The sequence below is a fragment of the Seriola dumerili genome, unplaced genomic scaffold (genome assembly GCF_002260705.1).
Source record: "Seriola dumerili isolate Sdu_G_001 unplaced genomic scaffold, Sdu_1.0 BDQW01000011.1, whole genome shotgun sequence".
In the NCBI taxonomy this organism is placed as follows: domain Eukaryota; kingdom Metazoa; phylum Chordata; class Actinopteri; order Carangiformes; family Carangidae; genus Seriola; species Seriola dumerili.
Window position 1 is genome coordinate 5,263,895 of NW_019174266.1, and position 24,537 is coordinate 5,288,431.

The 24,537-nt window shown below is 38.0% G+C and overlaps 2 protein-coding genes across 2 annotated transcripts; both read left to right on the plus strand.

Moving 5' to 3' along the window:
• Window positions 1–1,081: 1,081 nt before the first annotated feature.
• LOC111223883 (secretory carrier-associated membrane protein 2-like) lies at window positions 1,082–7,847 on the plus strand. The gene is made up of 9 exons (XM_022748184.1): window positions 1,082–1,225; window positions 1,989–2,066; window positions 2,575–2,661; window positions 3,308–3,434; window positions 3,543–3,671; window positions 4,137–4,296; window positions 4,490–4,591; window positions 5,074–5,191; window positions 6,424–7,847. Exons 1-9 carry the CDS (start codon window positions 1,169–1,171, stop codon window positions 6,577–6,579), a joined length of 1,014 nt encoding a protein of 337 aa, XP_022603905.1. The 5' UTR covers window positions 1,082–1,168; the 3' UTR covers window positions 6,580–7,847.
• Window positions 7,848–9,029: 1,182 nt separating this feature from the next.
• On the plus strand, window positions 9,030–21,877 carry bbs4 (Bardet-Biedl syndrome 4). The gene is made up of 16 exons (XM_022748335.1): window positions 9,030–9,089; window positions 10,612–10,654; window positions 13,932–14,011; window positions 14,431–14,494; window positions 14,739–14,850; window positions 15,117–15,189; window positions 15,658–15,711; window positions 15,801–15,928; window positions 16,833–16,887; window positions 17,032–17,100; window positions 17,313–17,465; window positions 17,980–18,151; window positions 18,412–18,481; window positions 18,589–18,733; window positions 18,823–19,027; window positions 20,991–21,877. The coding sequence occupies exons 1-16, from the start codon at window positions 9,030–9,032 to the stop codon at window positions 21,143–21,145; spliced, it is 1,638 nt and encodes a 545-aa protein (XP_022604056.1). The 3' UTR covers window positions 21,146–21,877.
• The last annotated feature ends 2,660 nt before the right edge of the window (window positions 21,878–24,537 follow it).

Sequence of the window (24,537 nt, forward strand, 5' to 3'; positions counted from 1 at the left end):
ATCAAAAGAAATAACCTAAATAGGACAGGCCTATATTAAGAAATTCCCATTTTCTGAGTTAGCTTGTTGGGTCCTTTACATGAGCCATAAGTCCAACAGCACCTAAAGGCAACTAAAAAGACCAGAGTAAAGTTTTAAAAAGTGGTAGAAAGTAATTAACTACATTTATTCAAGTACTGTTATTAAGTACAAATTTGAGGTGCTTTTATTTTACTTGAGTGTTTTATTTCTGTACTTATTCCACTACATTTCAGGGGAAAATATTACTGTGTTAAGTACTTTTTACTTTTCTCTTACTTTTACATACAAAATATATGAAAAGGCTCATAGCATATGATGAACTGCTACAGATTAAACTCATTACTATAATTGTATTGTCAACAGTACCCAAGAGTAGAGCTGAAATTATTAGTCAATTAAATGATTGATTCAATTATCTTAATTATTTTGTAATCTTGTGGTGTGGACTACTTTTCAGCGATAATAGGCATTCATCATGCGTCACTTTGGGTTCCGGGTAATTGTTAAGATATTTCTCACTATTTTCAGAAGTTTTACAAACCAAACATTCAGTTGATTAATTCAGAATATAATAAGCAGATTACTGCATTATGAAAATGGAGTTAAAGCCTTAGTATACAAAATAGTTAAAAATTAGAGGCACCTCACCTTCAACAGTAAAATGTTTGCACATTAATGCATGAGTAATGAGGGACCATTTTTCTGTATTGAGTACTTTTACTTTTTACAGTTGAAGTACACTGTCCTGGTTATACTTAAAAGTAATATTTGAATGCAGGAGTTTTACTTGGAGTACTTTCACAGTGTGGTATTAGTAGTAGTTTTACTGAAGTAAAGGATCTGAATATTTCCTTCACAACTGAAAAAGAGCTCACTTTGTACGTTCACCACAATGGACTGAATTCAGACTGTCACGAGAACTGCGCATTTGAAACCAATTGACGTTATGTCTAAAAATAAAGGAAGGCTAAATTGATTAGAAGTGACTCCGGACAACCTCCGGTGACGCTGTGCGCCATTCGAGCGGCGCATGCGCAGAGGTCCAGTGTCACAGCAGCACCATCAGGACTCTGGAGCCGTCGCAGCCGTCAGGGAAGACGGGGACTGTCGTTTTGTTTATTTCACAAAAGGTAAACTTTTCTCTGCAATGTCGGGATTTGACAGCAACCCCTTCGTCGACCCAGTGGACGTTAACCCTTTCCAGGTGAGACTGTTGTATCGTTTTATCTCTGCGAACCCAGTTTTTGAGAAGGTTTTTCGTGTGAAGTGAAGACTGAGATAGTGCTGCTACAAAAAACCTGTTTGGTTGGTTGCTGGGTTTGGCCTCAGCATTTCCTGGCTTAAGAATCGTCCCTATTATGAAGTATGACACGTTGAAGTCCAATCTTAGACTAAATATAACTATTATCTGTAAAACCGTGTATTTACGCTGTACGTGGGCTGTTAACTTACCTGCACAGGTAAGCATACCCACGAACAGGTGCCTGCTGCCATGTAGCCATCAACTGTGACTCCTATTCAATGCGCCATTGATAAAAACCGTGTGATTAATTTTGTAAATCAAATCTACAAGGGGCATTGTGGGATTTAATGGTGGATTTACAGGATCTTCATTAGTGGTGTGTTCTTCTTTTTAGTGAAATTATCACACCGCAGTGTTTTCATATCCAATAGCTCCAGGCAGTTATGTTAATGTCAGGTGAACATGTCCCTGTCACATATTTACTTAAAACAAAAAGCACCTTTCACTTGTTCAGACCTAAGAAATTGTGTTTTAACTGAGACAAATGTGATCCAGAGTCAAGAGTCTATTAATAGTTAATGTGGTGTGAGACAGCTTGGCGTTCAAGTGCTCTTCCTGGACTGGTTGCGACTCTCTTGGGGACTCTCTTGAACAGTGCTTACTTCACACAAGCAGCACCAAATAACACATCATAACATTAAGCTATGTTTGGTTTCTTTTTCAGGATGCCTCAGTCACACAAGCCACCAGCGGAGGCAGTGAACACCTTGGGGAGTTCAACCCATTCTCTGCAACTGACATGGTTAGCTACTCTTTTTTTAATGATGTGATCATGGACAGATTATGAGACAATGGGCCTCTGGGCACAGACAAAAGTCCCCCCACCCCTCCTACATTAAGAGCAAGACCCCTAAAACTAAGAGTGGTACAAAACGACTGCAAATAATGCTGACGTGTAGTCGTTTTGTATCTCTTTGTGGTCATTTTATGTCTCTCTGTGGTTCTTTTGCATCTGTTTATGGTCATTGTGTGTGTATGTCTCTATGGTCATTTTGTGTCTTAATGTGGTCATTTTATTTCTCTTTCTGGTCCTTTTCCATCGGTTTATAGTAGCTTGACTGACATTACAACAAGAAATGTTAACAGTCACTTCAAACAAAGGCTCTGGGCCATGGGTCCCCTGACTTTTTGGGCCCCTGTGCATGGTTGGCCCTATTAAGTAATCCCCTCATGGATGTGATGTGTAGGTGTTCATCACTGAAAGGTCATTTAGACATTTAAAAAAAAATATTGCTTCAATCGTTTAACAGGGAAACCACTCAGGCACGACCATCCCCATCTCTGCAGCCTCCTCTCAACCTGCTGTACTACAGACGTCTGTGGAGCAGAGCGCACAAGTGAGTCACACACAAGACCCACACGTTTACACATGAAGGAAATTAAATAAGCAGGGGTGAAGTCACATCTCAGTCGTTTTATATTTCAGTTGAGATTAACTAACCAGAGAGAGGGAGTTGACTGTGACTTTGAATATTCAAAATAATAGATCAAGATTATAGAAGTAGATTACAGTTTTGACTTAATCAAGAGTGTATTGTGATAGAAGAGTGGGGCCTAATCAGTTATTAATGTTTGAGGCAAAGATCAACATTTGTGAATTGAAGAAATAAAGAATTGCTATATAGGCTGCTTTTGGTGCAATATCTTGTCACTTATTGGCCAGCATATACACCAATATTAATATTTGATTTGATTTCTATTTGTTATCAGAATATTTGTCTGAAAATTATCTTGCATTCCAAGGCGTGCCACTGTTTCCATGCAAAACTAAACAAATACAACAAACATACGGTCTATTACACAGATATTAAGAATAAATAGCTGCACTGCTATCATTTTAATCGCTTACTTTCACATTCATTGCTTAGACTTTTAATAGTGAGTCAGCAGTTACAATCTGATAATCAGTTCGTTGGAGTTGTAGTGATGCAGTGCCAGTATTGGACACGGTGTTAAGAGTGCAGCTCTTCCATCACTCATCAGGCCACTGCAGCTGCTGCCCAAGCTAACCTGATCAAACAGCAGGAGGAGCTGGAGAAGAAAGCAGCAGAGCTGGACCGGAAGGAGCAGGAGCTACAGAACAGGAACACAGGCAGAGCGAACCCTGGAGGTAAGTGCCTGCAGTTGTTCAAAGCTGTGAAATATGTTTTATATATATATATGAACTATAAGAATGGACACGCCACTCATGATAATCAAATTGTGAAATCTTTGTTAGCTAAAGAGAACAACTGGCCACCTCTTCCCAACTTCTTCCCTGTGCGGCCCTGCTTCTACCAGGACTTTGAGGAGGAAATCCCTGAGGAGTACCGCAGGATCTGCAAGAGAATGTACTACCTCTGGATGTGTATGTACAGCTACATGCGGTTTTTCCTCAATACCTCCTCAGACAACAAACGTTGCATTGTTTTTTAATATGAAAGAGTCATTGATCTGCAGGATAGTATGGTTTACATTTGATGGTTTTGTATGTAAACAAGCCCATCTCCGTTGAGATGAAAATGAGATATTTTCAGATGCATGTATCAGCACTTCCTGCCTTGTTGATGCTTTTGAGACGGAGATGGATCAGGATTGTTGCAAACCTCAGTGCAAAAATCCTGTAGGTTGCAAGGCTGGCAAATATCAGCAGCTTTCCATCATGATTTTACTTCTCTTTACTTCTCTAATTTCTCTAAAAGGGACTAAAGATGGTTGACCAGAAAAATCCACACACACCTGTTTTTTAGCTGTTCGAAAGCAGAGTCATGTATGATAGTTACTATTTCACTACTCTCAGCCCAGTTCATTTATTTCCTGTGCGTCTTTCCAGTCCATAGTGCCACTCTCTTCCTCAACGTGCTGGCCTGCCTGGCTTACTTCACTGCAGACGCTAAGTATGGTGTGGACTTCGGTCTGTCCATCCTCTGGTTCATCCTCTTCACCCCTGTGTCCTTCATCTGCTGGTACAGGCCGGTCTACAAAGCCTTCAGGTAACGAGAAACCTCCACTATATTGTAATTCCTGATATATGTACACAAGTCTTTAATTGGAGGGCTTTGAATTATAGATCTTGACTTGTTTTTGTGACTTGTGAATGTCTTTTCAATTGAAAGTAACATTTATATCTATTATCTAAATAACATTAATATCATGTCCTCTGCACTGTCTGTTTTTTCTCCTTAGGTCTGACAGCTCCTTCAGCTTCTTTTTCTTCTTTTTTGTCTTCTTCTTCCAAGTGGCAGTGTACATTATCCAGTCTGTGGGGATCCCCAACTGGGGAAACAGGTCAGTGGGAACCTTTTTAACTAACTAATAATCTTCATGTTGGATGAATGTGATTCATAGTAAATGTGGGTATGCATGGGTCAGTATGTTTCTTCATTCACACCTATGCGTTTGTGTGTGTATTCTTGCCCTGTATCTCCTCTCTTGCATCTCTTTGACAGATTCCTGCTGCCCTAATTTGTCTGGGTTGCTGCTTTGTAAGTGTGTGGAACTTTTCTCTTTGGGTTACTTTTCTATATCTATATAATATATATTAGGCTTTCCTATCTTCCATCATTCACTTTTTCCAAACTTCATGCTTTTCCATTGGTTGCTGGGGCAGGTTAGGATGTTGTCTCATTTCTCTTTAATTCAGTAATTTTCATACAATTTTTTTTTTTTATGCCAATAAACTTTGTTGTGTACTGTACAGTAGACACTCACTGTAGAGAATATGTGAAATGACACATGGTTATTTGATTGTATGTCTCTGTTGTTGGCAGTGGATGGATCGCATCAATCTCCATGATCAACACAAACTTGGCTGTGGCTGTGGTCATGATGGTAGTCGCTGGTTTTTTCACTGTAAACGCTGTTCTTGGTGTCATCCTACTGAAAATGGTATGTAGCCAATGCTAATTTAGACGTTTTAGAACTTCTCTTCACAAAAGGGAATATTGAACTATGTTACAGTTTGTTACAGTTTACACTTTGCGGATAATCTGATTACAATTTCAATATTAACCCGTCACGTTTAATCTCTGAATAGGTTACATAACCCTAATTTGAATATCTTAAAGTAAATTGCAGTCTATATATACCCTGTGTTTGTAGTCAAATTAAATAGATCGGTGCCTTGGAATTCCTTGAACTCGCCCAAAATAGAGAGTCAAACATTGTGCGGCATACATATATAAATATGGGTATTCACACTAGCTTCATATTGTTTATTCTCACTTCAACTCAGTAGGCTGCAACAGATCAAAGGGAGAAACATAACGAGAGAAACTAAAACTGGTGGTGACAAAAACTCTGAACAGCAGCTGCAATGAAAGGGCAACTATGGCATCAGAGGGAATATGAAGATTTAGAAACCGCTGAATGGATATAAAGGATCAGAAGGAAGGATCAGAAATACTCGAAGCAGGTCAGGAAGCTGGGCCTACAAACAATTGATTTGGAAAAAGTCAACACAGTCAATACAGATGATGGAGACAAGGGCAAATAAATGGGAGGTGGAACCATTTATCTACTAGAAAGGGAACTGTGTTTTGTGGCAACTTTTGGGGACAGTAGCACTTTGTGGTCAGTGTATTAAGACATTTAATTTTAACAGTAAGCGTGTGTGCTGTGTGGAGTCTGAAGACCATGTTGTCCCCCATTCTTTTCTGCAAATATATGCTCTTGCTATGCAAGAAAATCATGACTACAAGTAGGAAGCAATCAGAGAGCACATACGCCAACAGAGCCTGCACAAACCTAGAAATGCTATTTTAATAGAAGATATGTTTATAAAATTGTGGTTTGCATCTTGACCCAAATCTGTGTCAAAATACACACATTGGTAGACAAGCAACACCTTTTTGTCAAGTACAATACTTCATGAGAAAATCTGAAAACTTTTAAAACTGCCTAAAATAATCTATCTTGCAATGTTATTAAAACCTTGGAAAAAAATCTAGTAAACACAATTTTCCCAGTTTACTTGGAAAACTGGCTGGCTTCACTTTGAAATCCCCAAATGCTCAGGTTAATGGTGAGAAAATTTCCAGTAACAGATGTGATCCATCATCTGATCTGATTTATAAACTTGTTGCTGCCCCTAACCTCTGGCTCTTTTCCCATTTCCTCAGATCCACTCTAAGTACAGAAGGACAGGTGCCAGCTTCACCAAAGCCCAGCAGGAGTTCTCCCAAGGAGTCCTGACCAACAGAACGTTCCAGTCTGCCGCAGCCAGCGCTGCCTCCTCCGCTGCCCAAGGAACCTTTGGCAGGGGCCAGGGAAATTAGACCGTTTCCCTCAGGCTAGTCTCTTCTCTGACTAAATTATCAGACTAGCCATGTCCCAGCATTCTTCCTGGTGTAGAGGATGGGGGTTTGATTATTTAATGAAAAGGCTACTGAGGTGTCCCCTTTCTCCACCCTTAAAGGCACTGTGGTATAATACAGAAGAGAGGCTAGGGGTCTTATACATGCATGGATTGACTTGCACATGTCTCGATTGTTATTGAAGTCTTTAACACCCTCACCCTAATTAGCATGTTCAAACTTCATGCTATCAAAAATCAGTTTATTCTGGGAAATGTAGGAAGACACATACTGAAGTTGAATTAAACAAGGCAAAAAAAAGGAGTGGGAATTGAATTGGCAACACCTCATCACAACAAGACTCCTGGAATGCATTCAACATAGTAGACTACAGATGGATACTACAGCAGCATGTAGAGCCTTACAGGGTAACCAGTCCATTATGCCCTGTACAATGAAATGCAACCTGTTACATGTTACACTACTGATGAACACATAAATATTTCTCTCTAAATTTTATGTTTTCATGTGTATAATACTGTATTGGATAAGCTGATGATTAATGAAGGTGATGGGGTTTTTTCTACTTTTTTGATCAGCTTAATGATTATGATGAAGTGAGACAAAAAGCTCTTCTGAGGGCAAATGAAGAAGTGGTTTAACTGGTGTGTCACATTTTAATGCATGGTGACCCTCTAGAAATACCATTATCTTTTCTGTCATAGTATGGAGCCTTGCTCCAGCCAAGGTACAAGTTTATTAATGTAAAGTTACTGACATAGCATAGAATTTAGATGTATGTACTAAAAAAAGAAAGCACATTAATGAGCAGAAAGAACAATATTTATTTGTAGATTATCCTTTCTTTGACTTTATCTCCATAGTAATTATACTGCAGACAAAGTCATGTGTTACTGAATAGTTACAGATAGTTTATATTTGTTACTGTAACACTGAATCACTTTGTTTAGGTGTAACCTCAGGGCCTTTACACAGGTGGAACCTACCATTTTTTTGTGTGGGGGTTTAAGCACAAGGCTGTTGGTTATTAGTGTTTTGTCTGATTTTGTTTTTCTTTATAGAGAAATTTGTTTTATGGTGAAGTTTCCCCCTGACGATCAGAATGTGTAATGAGATGTGCTGTAAATATTGGTGACTTATTTAAAACATATTTACTGGAGGGGTGTTTGTTAGAAATTGCTTCTCTGTCTTAACATTCAATAAACTGACTGTTTTCTTTCTCTTGAAAATTTGGGTCATGTTTAGCAAAGCCTGCCAGGTAGATGTAATCATACTGCACCAAATGTCTTCGCTACATGATGTAAAATACACAGAAGTAGCGCCTTGATTCATCTGTACAGAAGTGTAGCAACATAACAAGATTATGTTCACTGTGAGTCAGTTATACAGTTTTTCTGATGATCATTTTTCTGGTGATCAAATCCTCAAGTGCATTCGCTTTTTCATTATTCAAATCTCTTTCTGTTGTATCAGCTCATTCACTGTGCAGATACAAAACAATTGACTCCTTAATCACTATGAAGTCACATATAAAGAAACACCCCAGGTAGAAATCAGAATAGAACGTGCAGCTGTGAGGTGTACAGATGTGTGACTGTAAGGTGGGGAAATCTGTAGATATTCTGGTGTAAATGGCAGACAATATATGGAGCAGGAAATGGACTGTTTGAAATACTATGATCCTGTGTGAAATTGTGACTTGATACTATGTGTTGATACCATGTGATTTTCTTCTTAAGTGAAGACTTTTTGCCATAGCATGTTCTTTAAGATATACTCCAGAGGTTTTCAAACTGTAACTGAGATGTGGGAGACTAGCAGGAGATGCATGGGGGAGAAACATAAGGCTAAGATACTGTGTAGTAATGGGACATGTGCACTCAGGTGCATGGTAGTTATTGTAGAAAATCGGAGTCCTAACTATCAAATTTGAATATTCAGACGGAATTCGTCATCGCAAATAAACGCCCATAAACCCTCTTAGAAATCCTATAGCTAGAAATTTCCCTACAAACATAACTTTTTTTTCTACTGTATCAGAGTAATTTATTGCTGTGCGTCGGAGTAATTGATTGGTGGTTGTCAGTACATCCAATGATACATATGCAAACAGGAACTGCTAAAAGCTAATTCGGCGAAAAATTCGTAAATTTTCAAAATGTAGGCAAAAAGACAAAAACACAAGGTAGTCCACGTAGCAAGCGGCGAATCTATGATAATATATACTTTTGGATTCTGAGGTTTGCATCTTTGAAGTGAGTGAGGAGTTTAATGTTGAATATAATATTATCAGTCAAAAGACTATGGAAAAAAATGCAATTCCACTAAAAATGAAAACTAAAAATTGGCCTACTTTAATGTTAACTGGGCACTGCTGGACGGCTAAACCTCCGCATTCCACAGATGTATCCATGGCAACAGCTTCTAGTGTTGCTCATCCCAAGATGGCGGACCAAGAGGCAACCACGGTGGTAAGTGCAAAGCCAAAGCTAGTTATCATTCGCTTGTGTAAATATACCGGTAAAGATGCAGCTGGAGGAAGTGGTAGTGTGACACGTGAGTGAGTAACTGTAATGCCAGGTTTGTGTCCAGCCGTCGTACAACACTCGTTATTTGTACGTTAGCTAGCTGCCTGGCTAACCGACTCTAAGTCGGAGCTAAGTTGATTAGCTACAGCTAGCGGTAACTTGTACTCTGTTTATAATCCCACTCATCCAAGGGCAAAGTAAAACCCGAGAGCTAACAGCTATAGCTATAGTAAAGTGAAAGCAGCAGTGGCGCAGAGGTAACGTTACAGTGCAAAAAGGCATTGTTTACCATCGTTAACCCACTCTTTATACGATAGGTACATTATTTATTGACAGTCCAGCTCTATTGTAACTGCTTTGGTTTCACTGCAAATCCTAGCTGTGTAGTACCGATACGATCTACCGTTTAGGTAGACCAAAGAAAACGTCAGTGACTGCACTAGAAGTGAGTCAAATATGGGAAAATTATTTAAAGCGAACGCTGGGCTTGTGCATGCCTGCGTCTACCTGCACATAAGATAGCTATATCACAGAACTAGTACATTTTCTTGCTTTTCTTCTTTCAAAGAGTTTGAACCATGTCTCTGACACACGTCAGCGAAAAGTCATCTTCTCTTGATTTACAAACTAGAGCTTCAAGAGTTTTTGCTGGACTGCATTTGACAGTACAGGTTTGCCAAATAGAGGGGGAACTCTGAGTAAGCCTTTCTGCAGACAACTCACCAGTCAATTGCTTATATTGTGTAATTTGACTATTTAAATTAAATATAAATCTATAATAATAGGAAAAGCATCCAAAACCAGATCAGAGTGTGCAATTAAGTCCCTCTGATTGTGCATTCAGCATCAGCTTCTACACCTCTAATAAGCCTTTAACTGGAGAGCATTGATATTTATTGATCTGAATGAGTTTTGAAAAATGGCATTTTGTGCAGACTGCCCCTGTAGGCTACTTAATATTTGTCTTACCTGTAGACAGTGGATAGAGTGATTTTGCTGAGAGTCTTCAAATTTAAAACTAAAACATGAAAATAGTATCACATATAAATGAGTGTTTCCCATATGTATGTGGGTGCATAACAGTAGGTAGGGAGTGATTCTTTGACCAGTGGGAAGCTCAAACAAGTACAGTAAGTCAGTGCAGAGCAGTTTAGTTAACTGTTTGTTTAAAAAGGACCATAAACAATTAATATGAATTGCCACGCAGTACGCTCTAAATTCTCACAAGACATACAGGACAACATGCAAAGGCAGTGACCTATATTTTCAGACAGCGTCTTTGATCAGGAGGAAACCATACAAGAAACAATTTTTTGTTAAGGCAAATATATTTTGGTTGGGCTGCTCATGGGGCACTCCTTGGGAAACATCTATAGATGGTGTCCAGTGTGTTTTGCTGTATAACATAGGGATCCTGTATGCTATTAATCATTTATTTGTTTGTACTTTATTTGATATATTTCAGCTCCCAGTTTCTACTGAAGCCAAGAAACGCCGGGCACCAAAAGGTACAACAAGAGTTGACACTCGCAAGTCTTCAAAATGGTTTTCAAGCAACACAATTCCTTTTATGACACCCATCATTTTTTCATTAATTTCTGACAATTTGTGTGTAACTGGTAAAGGATACTGATAGAGCGAGTTTGGATCAAAGTGTCCTGCAGAGGTCACCCTTACTCTTCTCTCTACTGTCCCTAAAAGGAAGGAACTGTGCATACAGTATACTGCTGAGCATTGTTGCACACATTCCTCTGTGTGGAAAATGTTCATTGATCATTGAGGATATTTTGTCATAATAATATATGTCCCGTTTGCCAGTTAATACTGTTGCTCTTGGATTAAGCTTTTTTGTTTTTGATTTGTTTTACAATGTTTTGTAATTATCATCACCACTGCTGAGAATGCAAGTCCTATAGGAGCAATTAAGTACATGTCACGGTATGGTATTGTATTTCCATGCAGTGATCCTTCACATGGCATGTAAGCCCTTACTGTGGTGTACTTAGTTTAATTTGAAGAGATAAAGCAAATCAAAATGCTAAGTACATTAATGTAAGGTAAGATGAATAATTAAGTAATAAAAAGAGAAAGTAAAATTCGATTTTTATTGCTTCATGTAATGTAAGTGTACAGTACTGTACGTGAAGCACTAAAAGCTCCATAACTTAGTCAAAAACAGTGAGACTATGAATTTTAATTCTGCTTATGACTCTAATACGTCAATATTAGTAAAGCAAATAACCATTAAGAGTACAATATTTGGAATAACCATACAATAGAATGCAGTATAAAAAGTAGGCAAGTATGATAATGAAATATAAAGCTGTAAAACATATGCCACACACATGGGCACAGACTTGAAAGAAAAAAACTGGAACTTTCAGTAACTAAAGAAAATAAATTATGAAATTTATTAACAAAATCTTTAAAAGCAACTTCTGAGTATAAATATAATGGCAGTCAGGTGCATGAACTTCATGGCTTCTTCTAAGTGAATTGTGATTTCATCATGTCTTACCAATATGGGGTATGTATAAAAATAATTAGTGATATAAAAGGTATACTCTAAGCATAAAACATTAAAGATTGAAGTAATTGGTTTACTGTTTGTGACAAGTTTCTAATGAATGAATGTTGAAATTTGGTCCAAATTTGAGCAAGAAGTGAACCATCTTGTTACTCAAAAATCTAACAATCTGAAATAATCAAATAAAAAGCCATAAACCACAGTTTGTCTTCATAAGCTACTAAGTTCACACTCCATCTGTGGTTACATCATTAAATGTAATTAGGGTTATGTATTGCACACACAAAATTACTATGCTATGCATTATATTTTTTTATTAAGTTTCGTATAATGCAGTTATTACATTCTACTACATTCAGTTAACACTCAGGTGATGTTGCAGAAATATGAGCATGCCCACCAGAAAATCTGAAAAAAAAATTTTTAACCAGCAAAAAAAAATAAAATTAAAATTAAAAAATGGCAGATTTGGCATAAAGTCATTTCACCTGTTTCCTGTACAGCATGTTTCATTTTTATAGAATCAAGAGTCAATTTCTTGACACTAGTGCAGTGATCAGCCTTATTCCGTCTTTTTCAAGATATTGACGCTCATTTCGGTCAAATTCCGAAGAAGAATAAATGTTTGCGGCTGAATATAAGACTAGATAACTTGACAAGACCCAGAGCGTTTGAAGTTTCTTGCGGTAAAATTTCCGAAATAATTTTCATCATATTTTTCATTACATTCTCCCCATGTGTCTTTTGATCTCAGCATGCCTCTTCCCCGCTCTTATCCCCTTTTAACAGATGGTTGAAGCACATGGAGGGCAAATCTGTCTTAGCATTAGCCAGATCAAATATAACAATGAGAAAATTCCTCCATGTTTGGGATGAAGTTTTTTACGGGACTATATTTAGGAGACCTCATGCTGCGCTCTTCTTCTTTGCTCCTTTTCTACCCTTCTTTCATACGGTAGTTGCAGGAATACATGTCGCACATGTATCCCATCTCTCTTCTCTCCAAATCTGCCCGGCTTTTTGTATGTGGACACTGGAGCACCACAGGGCCACAGCTGAAACCCAGAGACAAGAATATTATTGCTGTCTCAGCAGGAAAAAAGCGGATTAGGTCGCTACAAATAGGGCCGTTCCGAATCTTGACGAGGCAAACGTGTGAAGGCCATGTAGTCTCGCACTCAGCGATGGAGAGGATTTCTGTGAAGTAGTTGGAAGCAGCTCCAGTTCAGGCAGCAAATCAACAGAGCACTGCTTGAAGCGCTGACAGATAAAAACAGAAGGGAGCTTTAGTGTAATTCACACTGTATTTTTACACAGGCAGTTCATTAATGATATCCCCCAATGTCAGTGGCAGACTCAAAGCCCAGCACTTCATTTCGTATTGCATTGAATCCTATTTTTAGCCTCGGAGGAAGGTAGTAGGTGCAAGATAACAGGATTACCAGAATCAAACTCACTCGAATTGGAATTACGTTTGCTTCCTTGTGAGATGAAATGTACTCCACTGGGAAGAAGACTTGGAGCATTGTGGTTTGGTTCTTGAGGTTACCTAACCCTTTTCTAAAGCTGGCTTTGCATTGTGCCGTTCATTCCTACAGCCTTCCTCTTTCAGTCTGTCTCTACACCCTCTCTGTTCTGTCACAAGCACCTGGCTTGCGAGAGACATTGTTGCCCTGGCAACGGGAAGAATATCTCAGTCTGCCGAGACATTAAAAGAGAGACAGAAAAAAAGCAGTGTTTGTAACGAAAAACTTGCTTACAAGGTGACATTTACAGCGTGGCTGGTGAATTGATTATAGTTTAGCCTGGGGTTTTTGGTTGAAGTGTTAACATCTATGTTAACTGTCAGATCAAAGACTTGCTAGTGACTGCAGAGGGAGGGTTCTTTCAGGATTATTTATTCAGCTGTCAATTTAAAAAGAAAGACTGTATAAATTAAAAATAGTCCAAAAAGACATAACTCTTAATAGTCTGAGCTGTCTGCTTGTAAGCCAAAACTTGCTAACAAGCTGAGATTTACAATGTGTCTGGTGAATTGACTTAAATTTAGCCTGTGGATTTAGGTTGAAGTGTTACATCAGTGTTAACTGTCAGATCAGAGACTTACTAATGACTGGAAAAGGAGGGCACTTTTAGGATTAATCATTCACTTATCAACCGAATAAGACATCATCTGAACAGTAAAGGGTAATGAGCTTAAAAGTTTCCTAGATTTTTGAAATTATAGTCTTCTCATCTTATTATGTTCTTCCTCCCAGCTCCAGAGCTTCCCATTGTGGAGAGGAGAAACTGGCTAATCCACCAGCATTATATCCGCAAAGACTATGATACCTGTAAGGTAAAGCACCTTTATCCTTCCATTCTCCCTATGATTTAGTCAGTCACTGGCCTGCGTCTATGCACAGTGTTGGTCTGATTGACCTTTTAAACATAATGAGGATAATGGAAGCCTGGCATGTACAAGATTCTGTTTAACACTGTACTTTATTGTGGCCTAATTCACTGCATTGACCTGTATATTCCAACATGAAACCAGCAGGTGCTTAATAAAATCTCTGAACAGATGCCTGTACTTAAGGTTTCGTACTGAAATACTCCTGCTCACTTGGTCTTATAGGAATCACACTGGAGTTTGTATTCAGCACAGCCTGAAGTGTTCAAGCATATTAGCCATTAATTCCAGCCATGTCCCTATCGTATATGTTGAAATAGCATACCTCAGTTGTAGAAATTCTCTCCCTTTCTATGTCCATGTAGGCGATCATCAAAGAACAACTGCAGGAGACTAACGGAATGTGTGAATATGCCATATATGTTCAAGGTGAGCCGTAATTTTTAGAGTAAGCCTCCCGTCTCACACATCAAACATGTATGAACTTAATTAACAGCTACATCAAATGAAGCCTGTATCGTTGTCGACGCCCAAGCTCCTCAATACATCATTTAGTTCCCCCAAATCTGCTCTTTGGACCCCATGCTGTGCCTTTGATTTTTTAATGTGTTTTTTTTTACTTCCTCATTTAGATTAAGATCCTCTCTTTTTGTTTTTTAATTTCCTCCTGCAGCACTAATCTTGCGTCTTGAGGGCAAGATCCAGCAGTCCCTGGAGCTGTTTCAGAGCTGTGCCATCCTTAATCCCAGCAGTGCTGACAATCTCAAGCAAGTGGCCAGATCCCTGTGAGTCTACTGCCCTCAAGTCCTAGGGTGCATCAACCCATCTCCATTAGTTAACAAGACAGACTTAAAAGAGAAATATACAGTGATAACAGACAAACTGCAGGCCAGTTATGGCAAGAACTTTTTTTTTAACTGTAGGGAAAAATTAATCCACCCCCAGTGACAGTATTCCTCTGTTGCTAGATTTTATTAATAGCTATTCAGCATGCAGTGATTAAGATGGGTTAATATCTCATATGGATTATTGTTATTTATTCATTCTGCAGATTTCTCCTGGGAAAGCACAAAGCAGCCATTGAATTCTACCATGAAGCTGCAAGGCTCAATGAGAAAGACTGGGTAAAAGAAAAGAAACACTTGTGTACTGAGTTTCTGCTTTGTCTCAAAGTTTGTAAGGGAAAGTGTTCAGTGGGCTGGGCGTATTTCACTCTGAACACAAAGTTCCCTCAACAAATCACAATATTTAGACGGAAATACCTAGACTGAACCAATTTGTCTCATTCATGCAACAATTTATCAAGAACAACATCATGGTTGCATTTCCAAACTGATCCAGGGCGGTTTTACTATAAAGCCTATAAAATTGCATTAAACTGGCCAGGCAGGGCCATTAATCACTCACACCAGCATGTTTTGGAAATTTAAACTGTCCCTTCTAATACTGCTGACAGTAACACTGTAGAATTTGTATTCCAGAGAGCTGTTGTCTTAAATAACTTTTAGTTTTGGAAATTAAATTTAGCTCTGCCTTGTTCAGTTAAGCATGCAGCAACACTCCGTGTAAAATTTGGCATTTTCTCACCCCAGGAGATCAGTCATAATCTGGGTGTGTGCTATTTCTTCATCAAAGACTTCAAAAATGTGAGTATGTGGATTTTACCAACACTATACAGTACAAATTGTTCTCATTAAACAGTGATTTGATTATTTTGATCTTCTGTCTCTGTCAGGCTGAAGAGCATCTAAACATAGCTCTCCTGATAAATAAACATGACAAGACGTTCATGATGCTTGGGAAAGTTCATCTACTGGCTGGAGAAACTGACAAGGCCATAGAAGTGTATAAGAGAGCAGTGGAGTAAGTAAAGTTCAAATGTGGACAATGTGAAAAAGCACTGAGACATTTAAAGAGGAATGTGTGAAATTAATACTTAATGAATAACCAGTCAGTGTAGGTTCTGTATATACAGTATTTTTAAATATAGTAGACATTGATATACAGTAATCCATCATAACTATTTCAGTTTCAAGCTCAGGAATTATTTACCACAGCAAAGTTTTTCATCAAATCCAAATAATAAGGGAATGTTTTATTGATAACTGTTAAGAATTGCACAGCCTCAGCATGACAGTTGTCTTCATGATGCCGCTCTGTGAAGATACTTAAAGGGACTGCCATAAAACATGCGGTTTCAGATGAGATTTGTTGCTTCCTCTTGATTTATCTGATGATTTTCAGTCTTTTTAGCTCATTTCAGTAAGTGGGCCTCCTTCAATCTCACACCAAGCTCCAGCCTTGCCACATTTTAACCTGGGGTCGTTTTCACTTCGGTATAAATTCTTTTCATTTCCACTTCTATTCACATGTTGAATATTTAAACATTAGGCCATGGCGTAAATAAGGAAATGACATCAGTGTCTGTAATAGAGCTCATTATGGCTACCTCCTGTTGGGGATAAATGAATTAATCAAGTGCCCCAATGCTGGTGTTGCTTTTAATGAGACATACCACTGTGAATCTTATTTTAATGCTGATCTGTCTCTTCTTTAACATTTTTTCTTTGAGCCACATTGCACCCCCACACCCCCCATAGGTCATAATTAATACTCCACAATTATGCTGAATCAAAGTCTGATTGAATAATCAGCAGATTCCTTGAATATCAACTATGTTTGCTCAAGAATAAGCACAGGCATTATATATAATATATAAATAGATAAAGTGACATTTTTCATTAGGATTGTCTTGTTCTCAACTCAGATACTCCCCAGAGAATACCGAACTCCTGACAACTCTTGGTCTGCTGTTTTTACAGGTAGGTAGGATTTTTTTTTAATTATCTTTTCAGTAAAATTGTGTGTACACAAGCAACAAGTGCTACAGGATAAACGTGACATAGGTGTCAGAAAAATCTAAAAAAAAATAAGGAGTATAATTTTCTGTGTTCATTTTTTCTCAGCTTGGGAAATACCAAAAAGCATTTGAGCACCTTGGAAATGCCCTCACTTTTGACCCCAACAATTATAAGGTATGTGGATACTTGAACAAAACATTATGTTCCGGTATAAACTTAGTTTGCTACCAAATTACCTGAGGACAGTTCATAGGACTTCTTATAAAGCAACACAGTCAAATATAAGGTCAATCACTGTCAGGTGGTGCAGTCTGTCTTTCATCATGTGCTGTTTCAAAGAGTGCATCTTCCTCTAATGTCTCTCTAATCATTGTTTTTGTTCCCAGGCCATCCTGGCTGCAGGCAGCATGATGCAGACCCATGGTGACTTTGATGTGGCCATGAACAAGTACCGAGTGGCAGCATGTGCTGTGCCCGAGAGCCCCCCTCTCTGGAACAACATCGGCATGTGCTTCTTTGGGAAAAAGAAATATGTAGCTGTGAGTAATGTTGTTTGGGGGTTTTCTTAATGAAGGACTCAATGAAGGTGGTGCTCATAACACAAGAAAATGTTAGATATTTGAAATATATCAGAAAACATCAGTCATAACAATAGTTTCCCATTCTAAAAATAATAACCAGTATTCAGTCAAAACAACCAGAGGGAAATCTAACTTCAAACTGCCAAAGTGAAACAACAAGATCAGTGCTGCTCAGTATAATTTGTACACAAACCATGGACTGAGTCTTTAATCTTTCCTCAATAGTCATATAGCACACACAGCTCATACTACAGTGTTATGAACAGGTTTCATGTGTACTATACAGTATCTGTATATCCACTATAGAAGAGATTAGACTAATTGATCAATTTGAGAGCCAGACAGATAAGATCATATTTATAAATATATTAACTGGTATATTTACTTAATTGTTAATTTGCTCCTGCAGTATTATAAATCCACCATTGTACACCATTTTGTTTTCTCTCTTGCAACTTCATTTTTCCTTCAGGCCATCAGCTGCCTGAAGCGGGCCCACTACCTGTCTCCTTTTGACTGGAAAGTGTTGTACAACCTGGGTCTGGTACACCTGACAATGCAGCAGTACGCTTCAGCCTTCCACTTCCTCAGTGCAGCCATCAACCTGAACCCACGGATGGGGGAACTCTATATGTTGCTGGCAGGTACTGAGTCAAAGAGACAAAGAAATAATTTGCGATTTAATTCTGCCTTTGATAAGACAATCTTTGCAAATAATGTCAGCTGTTTGATTTTTATACTTACTGTTATGCATTCATTTAGACTTTACAAAGGGTACAAAATGTAGTGGCCCAGTGGGCTACATTTTCATCAAACTGAACATGCTGCTGAAGTTGTTGCTGGTGATAGCAATCAACAATGATTCAGTAACAGTCTATAACTGTCTGATATTTATGATTATCAGTGGCTCTGACCAACTTGGAGGATGTGGAGAATGCCACCAGAGCGTATGAACAAGCTGTGACTCTGGATGAGTGAGTCTGTCTTATATTTTTTCCTTGACTGTTCAATAAAGCTGAATTTGAAAATGTATCAGATTATTGAATCTTTTTTTTCTTCCTTGGTGATCTATTTCCTACAGATCCAACCCTTTGGTTAACCTGAACTTTGCAATCTTCCTCTATAATCATGGTGATAAGAAGGGAGCTCTGGATCAGTATCAGGAGATGGAGAGGAAAGTCAACCAGCTTCGAGACAGCAGTAGCAACTTTGAATTTGATATTGAGGTACTGTAGTTCCTGTTGTTTTCAATGTGTCAGAATCAGTTGTTGAAGTTATTACTTGTTGTCATGCATTGCTTTTCATGCACTAACAGCTGGTGGACATGGCTCAGAAGATGGGAGGTGCTCTGCAGGTGGCAGAGAGTCTGGTGTGGACTAAACCAGGCAAGGACTCCAAATCAAAACCAAACTCAGCAGCAGCTACCAAAACCCCTGGTGCTCCCCTCGGTACTAACCAAGCCCTGGGTCAGGCCATGTCTTCTGCTGCAAGCTACAACAAGAACATCCAGTTACCAGCAGGTACAAACGGCCAGTATGGTTTTTACAAGGTGAAGTAGGGCTGAACAATGAATCAAATTAAGTTTAATTAAATATTATCAGAATCACAACATGGCTGAGTGCAATATCCAAATCACAGGAGCTGCCATTTTAATTGGGTAAAATGTGTCACAACAGACCACAAATAAAGCATTGTGGTGCTACAGAGATCCCCTGGCCTTCAAATGATATTCTCCAGTTGTCAATGGCAATCTATATCTATGACTCTATATCACAGTTACAATATCTGCCAAAATAATCGCATATGAATTTTTTATTTTTTTGCATATCGTTCAGGCCTTAAGTGGAGCTTCTGGTGTGATGTTTGTGTGTAAAACCTGAAATCCAGGGCAAATATCTCTCTGAAGTTTGTTCTGAGTACAGACTCAAAATGAGGTTGAACAAAAATCCCTCAGAGAAGTCCAGTATTACACTGGCAGTGCAGATGATGACAAATTTCACAGCCTCCACCTCTCTCCATTAAACCAAAGCCCAATTTTTCATTTAAAATGGGAACTTAAAAATATCCCTTGCTATTCACAAGCTGAACTACTGTACCAGATTGAATATATGGGCTGAGGCCAAATGGAATCTATGAAAAAAAGGAAGCTAACCTCTCGCCAGTATATATTATTGGCAACAAAAGAAAATCAGTAGTGTGGAAAAATCACACATGATAAATTCAAGGCTTCTCTGAATTGATTGTAGTATCTTACAGCTCTCAAAAGTAAGTGGAAAGGAGTGCTGTTCTTCACAAGAGCCTGTTGGCTGTGATTTCTACCCCTTTTGTTTAGCTGCTAACAAATAATGCCAGAACCATGCATCTATGTTCAGTGACTGATGTTTTACGTCCAGTAATTACACAGCTCAGACAATCTTCTGCTTTCTAACACTCAACCAAAGACCAAATATAGTGTGTATATATGTTTTACAGCCAGTTAATGTAAGGATAAGTATACCACCAAGTCACTGTTAGAGAGACTGACTTTTTAAAGTAGAGGTTGTGTGTATTTGCTGTGTCAATATTCCTATTGCTACGCTGTAATAACGAGTCTGTAAATTAATTTTGCCGGAGACAAGGATTCAGCTATGACAGGCAGTGACTTGGGTTTCTCGGTAGTTACGATGCCATTCAGACACTGTACATGGAAAACAACTTAACTCTGAAACTTAGTTGGAATTTGAGGGGGATAGAGTGCAATGTGGGTTTAAAACCATTTGCGAAAGTTAAGTGATATTAAGAAAGTTACTTGTACAAATGAAAACAATGTAAATGGTAAGTTCCAAAAGGTAAGTTCTGTTTGTATTGGCATGTTTGTTTTACAGACATTCAGTAGCCTTGTACATCTCATCCATGTGTGTTACAGAGAGGGCTATAATAAAAAACAAGGGTCAAAGGGCAAATAAATGCTAAAGCAGTGTTAAAGCGTCAGACTGGTTGTCCTTAATGCTTCACCAACTCTTTAAAGTGATGAAATTGAATCATTTAAACAAGCCAATCTAAACTGTGGGATTTCACAACTGGAAAACGTGACGTGACACCTATCTCACCAGGTTAGGCCAGGTCTCTCTTGTAAAAGTAATAATGTATCTCTAGAGAGTTTCTGGTTAAATAAAGGTTAATTAGAAATGTTTTTTTTTTTTTAAAAAAACATTGTTCTGTACAGTCACATCAGGCAAAAAAAAATCCCTGCACTCAGCCTCAAAACATTATGTGGTGTCATGGTTTCAGTGAGGATAATAAGTAAACATGATGTATCAGTGTTTCTATTGGCCTCTGTTTGCCTCTGTGGGGTTTAAAGGTGAACTGTGACTTGTGAGTTCACTGTGGTCAGCTTGAGTTTGTGCATGCTTGAATTCGACCATCGTGTAGATCATTGGGAACTGAAAAACTTTTCTGAACAACCTTCAGTGAAAAAATATTATTATATTCTTATATTTTCAGGAGTTTCCAAAGGACCCTCCATGCCCCTTGAGCCAGAACCTGATGTGGACAAAGCCCCCAGCCCACCCAGTGATCCTCCAGGCTCCCCAGAACCTGCAGAGTCAGACAATGCCAAACCCAGAACTTCCAAGAGGAAAACTAAGGTGGAGGAATGAATGATTTTGGTGGCTTCAGTCTTACTTGAAATCTTTGTCATTAGACGAGTCTCATGTTCTGAAGGAAAATGAAGGTTCTTAAACAGCAGCTAAGCTATTTGTGGTTTTCTAGCTCATTGTAGTTAGACATGAAGCCTTGAGTTAAAGAGTTGTGGTTTAGGTGCATGGTGCGCAGACATTTCATATCCCACACAATAATTTACTTTACACTGAAAAGGGCAAGGTCCATGTGCACTTCTGTAATACAGTTTATTTCAGGAATATTGAATGTCAGTTCATTGCTTATCGCTTTTTAAACCAAAATCCAGAGATAATCAAATCTTTCTTGTAAATCTGTGTAGATGTGGCAGGTTTGGTGCACAGGTCACAACCAATTCCAATAGGTGTTGCAGTTAAAGAATGTCTGTATTCAACAAAATGGTGATATGTGCATTTGTGCAGTTGCAAGTGTTAATACTTGGATGAGCTTAGCAATAAGGCTAAATGATGCATTTTCCATGTATTGACGTTTCTGGTGAGGGTATCAGTCCTTCGGCTGCTGGGTTTGGCTTGCAGCTGAATACATGTGAGGGAAACGCTGCGACAATCACTGCTAAGATCTGAGGACAGAAAGGGATGTTTTTGAATAGTTATGGGATATTGTTTGTTTGTATGATAGGGCTCTTTTTGAGGGTTGAGTGTAAATAGCGGTACATGCTTTTATATGTGGATAAATGTTATGTTTATAGAGAGTAATGTATTTAATATTAAAGAAGAGAGTTTAAAAGAAAAAGATGTCTTGCTTCTTTTTTCAAGTCCAGTCTTTGTGTTCTCTTATGTTAAGATCATTCAGTTCAGCAGACACCACCAACAGGGGACAGTATTGTTTTAAGAGCTTTCAAAGTCTACTCATTATCTAAGACACAATCCATGAGCAAGCTGAACTTTCCATCGTCCGTGCTAATGTTCAAACTGTCAACATAGTGTTTCTTGGATGAAGACTTACAGTAAAGTATCTGTTTCTAAAGTGTAAAATATTAATGTATTGATATTGTTTGTGTGCGTGTGAAATGTGCAATAGCGTTGAGCTACTCATCAAGCCGAGCATTTCCTCAGTCAGGATGAACATCCACTAATGGTTGTGGGGAAAAAACATGAATAAGAGATGAACTGTTCTTGTGTAAGATGGGACCTCATAAAATATCTGTACTGAAGGTTACATACAAACTGAAATTATTTATTTATATGAATTACAATATGGATGGGACGTACTATACATATTGACCAAATATATGTATGAAATATTCCCCCGTGCCAAAGTCTAGATACACAAATATATTTATGTTCGTGTGTTTAATACTTTGGAGGGATATAAATATTTAACTGCTGCTGTTTGGTTTAGCGGTTTAGAAACTGAGCTACGAATAAAACAAAGAAAGACGAAGAAAACTGCACTTAGAGAGATGTTTAAAAACTGTACTGTGAACTGTACTGACATCAACTGGGAGTCCATTCAGTTTGAGGTAGGTCTTGGATGCAACAACCAATTCAGAGAGTATAGTTTAATGAATTTTAAATGATGAATACAACATAAGTTGGTTTCAGAGATTTTAGAGCATTTAACTTAAAAAAAAAATAAAAAATGGTTCACAAAAATAATCCAGTTTAAGTACAGACAATGTTAAATAGTGATTTGTCTGTTTGGTTTTTTTTCCTGCTGTTTTGTTTCAAATCCTGACCTGAGATAATAAAATGACAGATGCTTGACTGAGACTAGTTGAGATAATAGTGGATTAAAAACTATTCTCATTGCTATTTGATATGATGACAAGACAGTCATGTTGAAAGCCTTGTTTTTGATTTAATCTGTAGTTTAGAGATAATGGTGCTCAAGAAGTATGAATATGGCATCTTACTGTCATGATGACCGACTGCTCTTGGGACTTCAGATATTGACATACCTAAATATTTACAAACTCTGGTGTGCATACATCACCCTCAAACCTTTCTCATGCTCTGACTGAATTTACATCTTAGCTGCTGATCAGTAAACTGTACAAGATTGTGAATGAATATTTTTCTTCACAAAGTCACTTAAGAAAGTCACAGTCTTCTTTCATGCTCTGTAAGTATACAATTTATATTTCTATATTTTTTACCCACTGATGGATAAGAAAGAACCTGAATGCCCGAGGAGTGAAAACACCTGAATATAGTGAGTGATCGACTATACAGGATTTTTCTTTCTTTATGATTTTTTTTCTTCTTTCTTCGCAGTCAAAGAGTTTTTACAATAAGTCTTTCTTGAGTGCAGGAACTTGGTGGTAATTGTTAAACTAATGGATAAGACGAATGAAAGTATATGTGTTATATGTGTTACATGTGTTTGCGATTCTGCAAAAATAATTTTCCCATGTGGAAGAGCAAAGACTGAACTGAACAATTCTAAAATTAGCTTATTGGCACCATTTATCTCCCAAGCTGAACCCCACAACTTCAGACTCTAGAATATGATTCTAGCAAGGAGTAATTACCTATGGAGTCAAATTAAGCTCAGTGGAATATAAATGACTATTAATGAAGTTAAGGCTTGAGAAATACTGAAAGTTTAATCTTTTTTCTTCCTCATGGTTTTAGGTTCACATTTGGAGAATTATCATTTATTTTTCATTTCAGATGTCTTTCATGTTTTCACTGAGCTTCTTTTGACACCATACAGATATTAAATATATAGAATCATTTATAAAGCTTTTGTCATAATATTATAATCTTTGATGGAGATAACACTGCCACTGATATCTTGGTATGGTTTCTTTTTCAGTCTGTTGATTTAGCTGATAGTCCCTTCCCTTCTTTTTTATACTATCTTCTTGGAGACGGATATTCAGATACTAACAACTGCGGCATGTTGTCACTGAAGATTGAACCCAACCAGACCATAATCTGACCCCGAACCTAAGCTTTTTATGCTTTTATGATTGACAATGGCATCTACATGTGCTGCTTTTATCACCTAGAGACTGTAGTTTTTCCATTAGGCTCTTGTTAAAGTGTGCATGCCTGGATTGCCTGTAGTCGTAACTTTTACAAGCCAGCTGATGGCGTGTAAGTTACTGCTCCTGCTGCAGTTATTTTTCAGTGCAGCTGTGGAAGATTGGTTTTCCATTTCTCATCTTTCTACAATTCAAATCGCCTGTGGAGGCGTCTCAGTATCTCGTGGAAGTTTCATTTAAGGTTCTCTGGCTCAAGGGAATGGTACGTTGTGCTATTTTTTCAGTGGTGTTGTTTTTTTTTTCTATTCAAATTTTATTACTGATGAGGATGTAACTTATATTAATAGACCAAAAAAAAAATACAGTATCTTTATGATAATAATGGTAAGCTGTAGTTTTGAAATGAGACTAGATTTCACT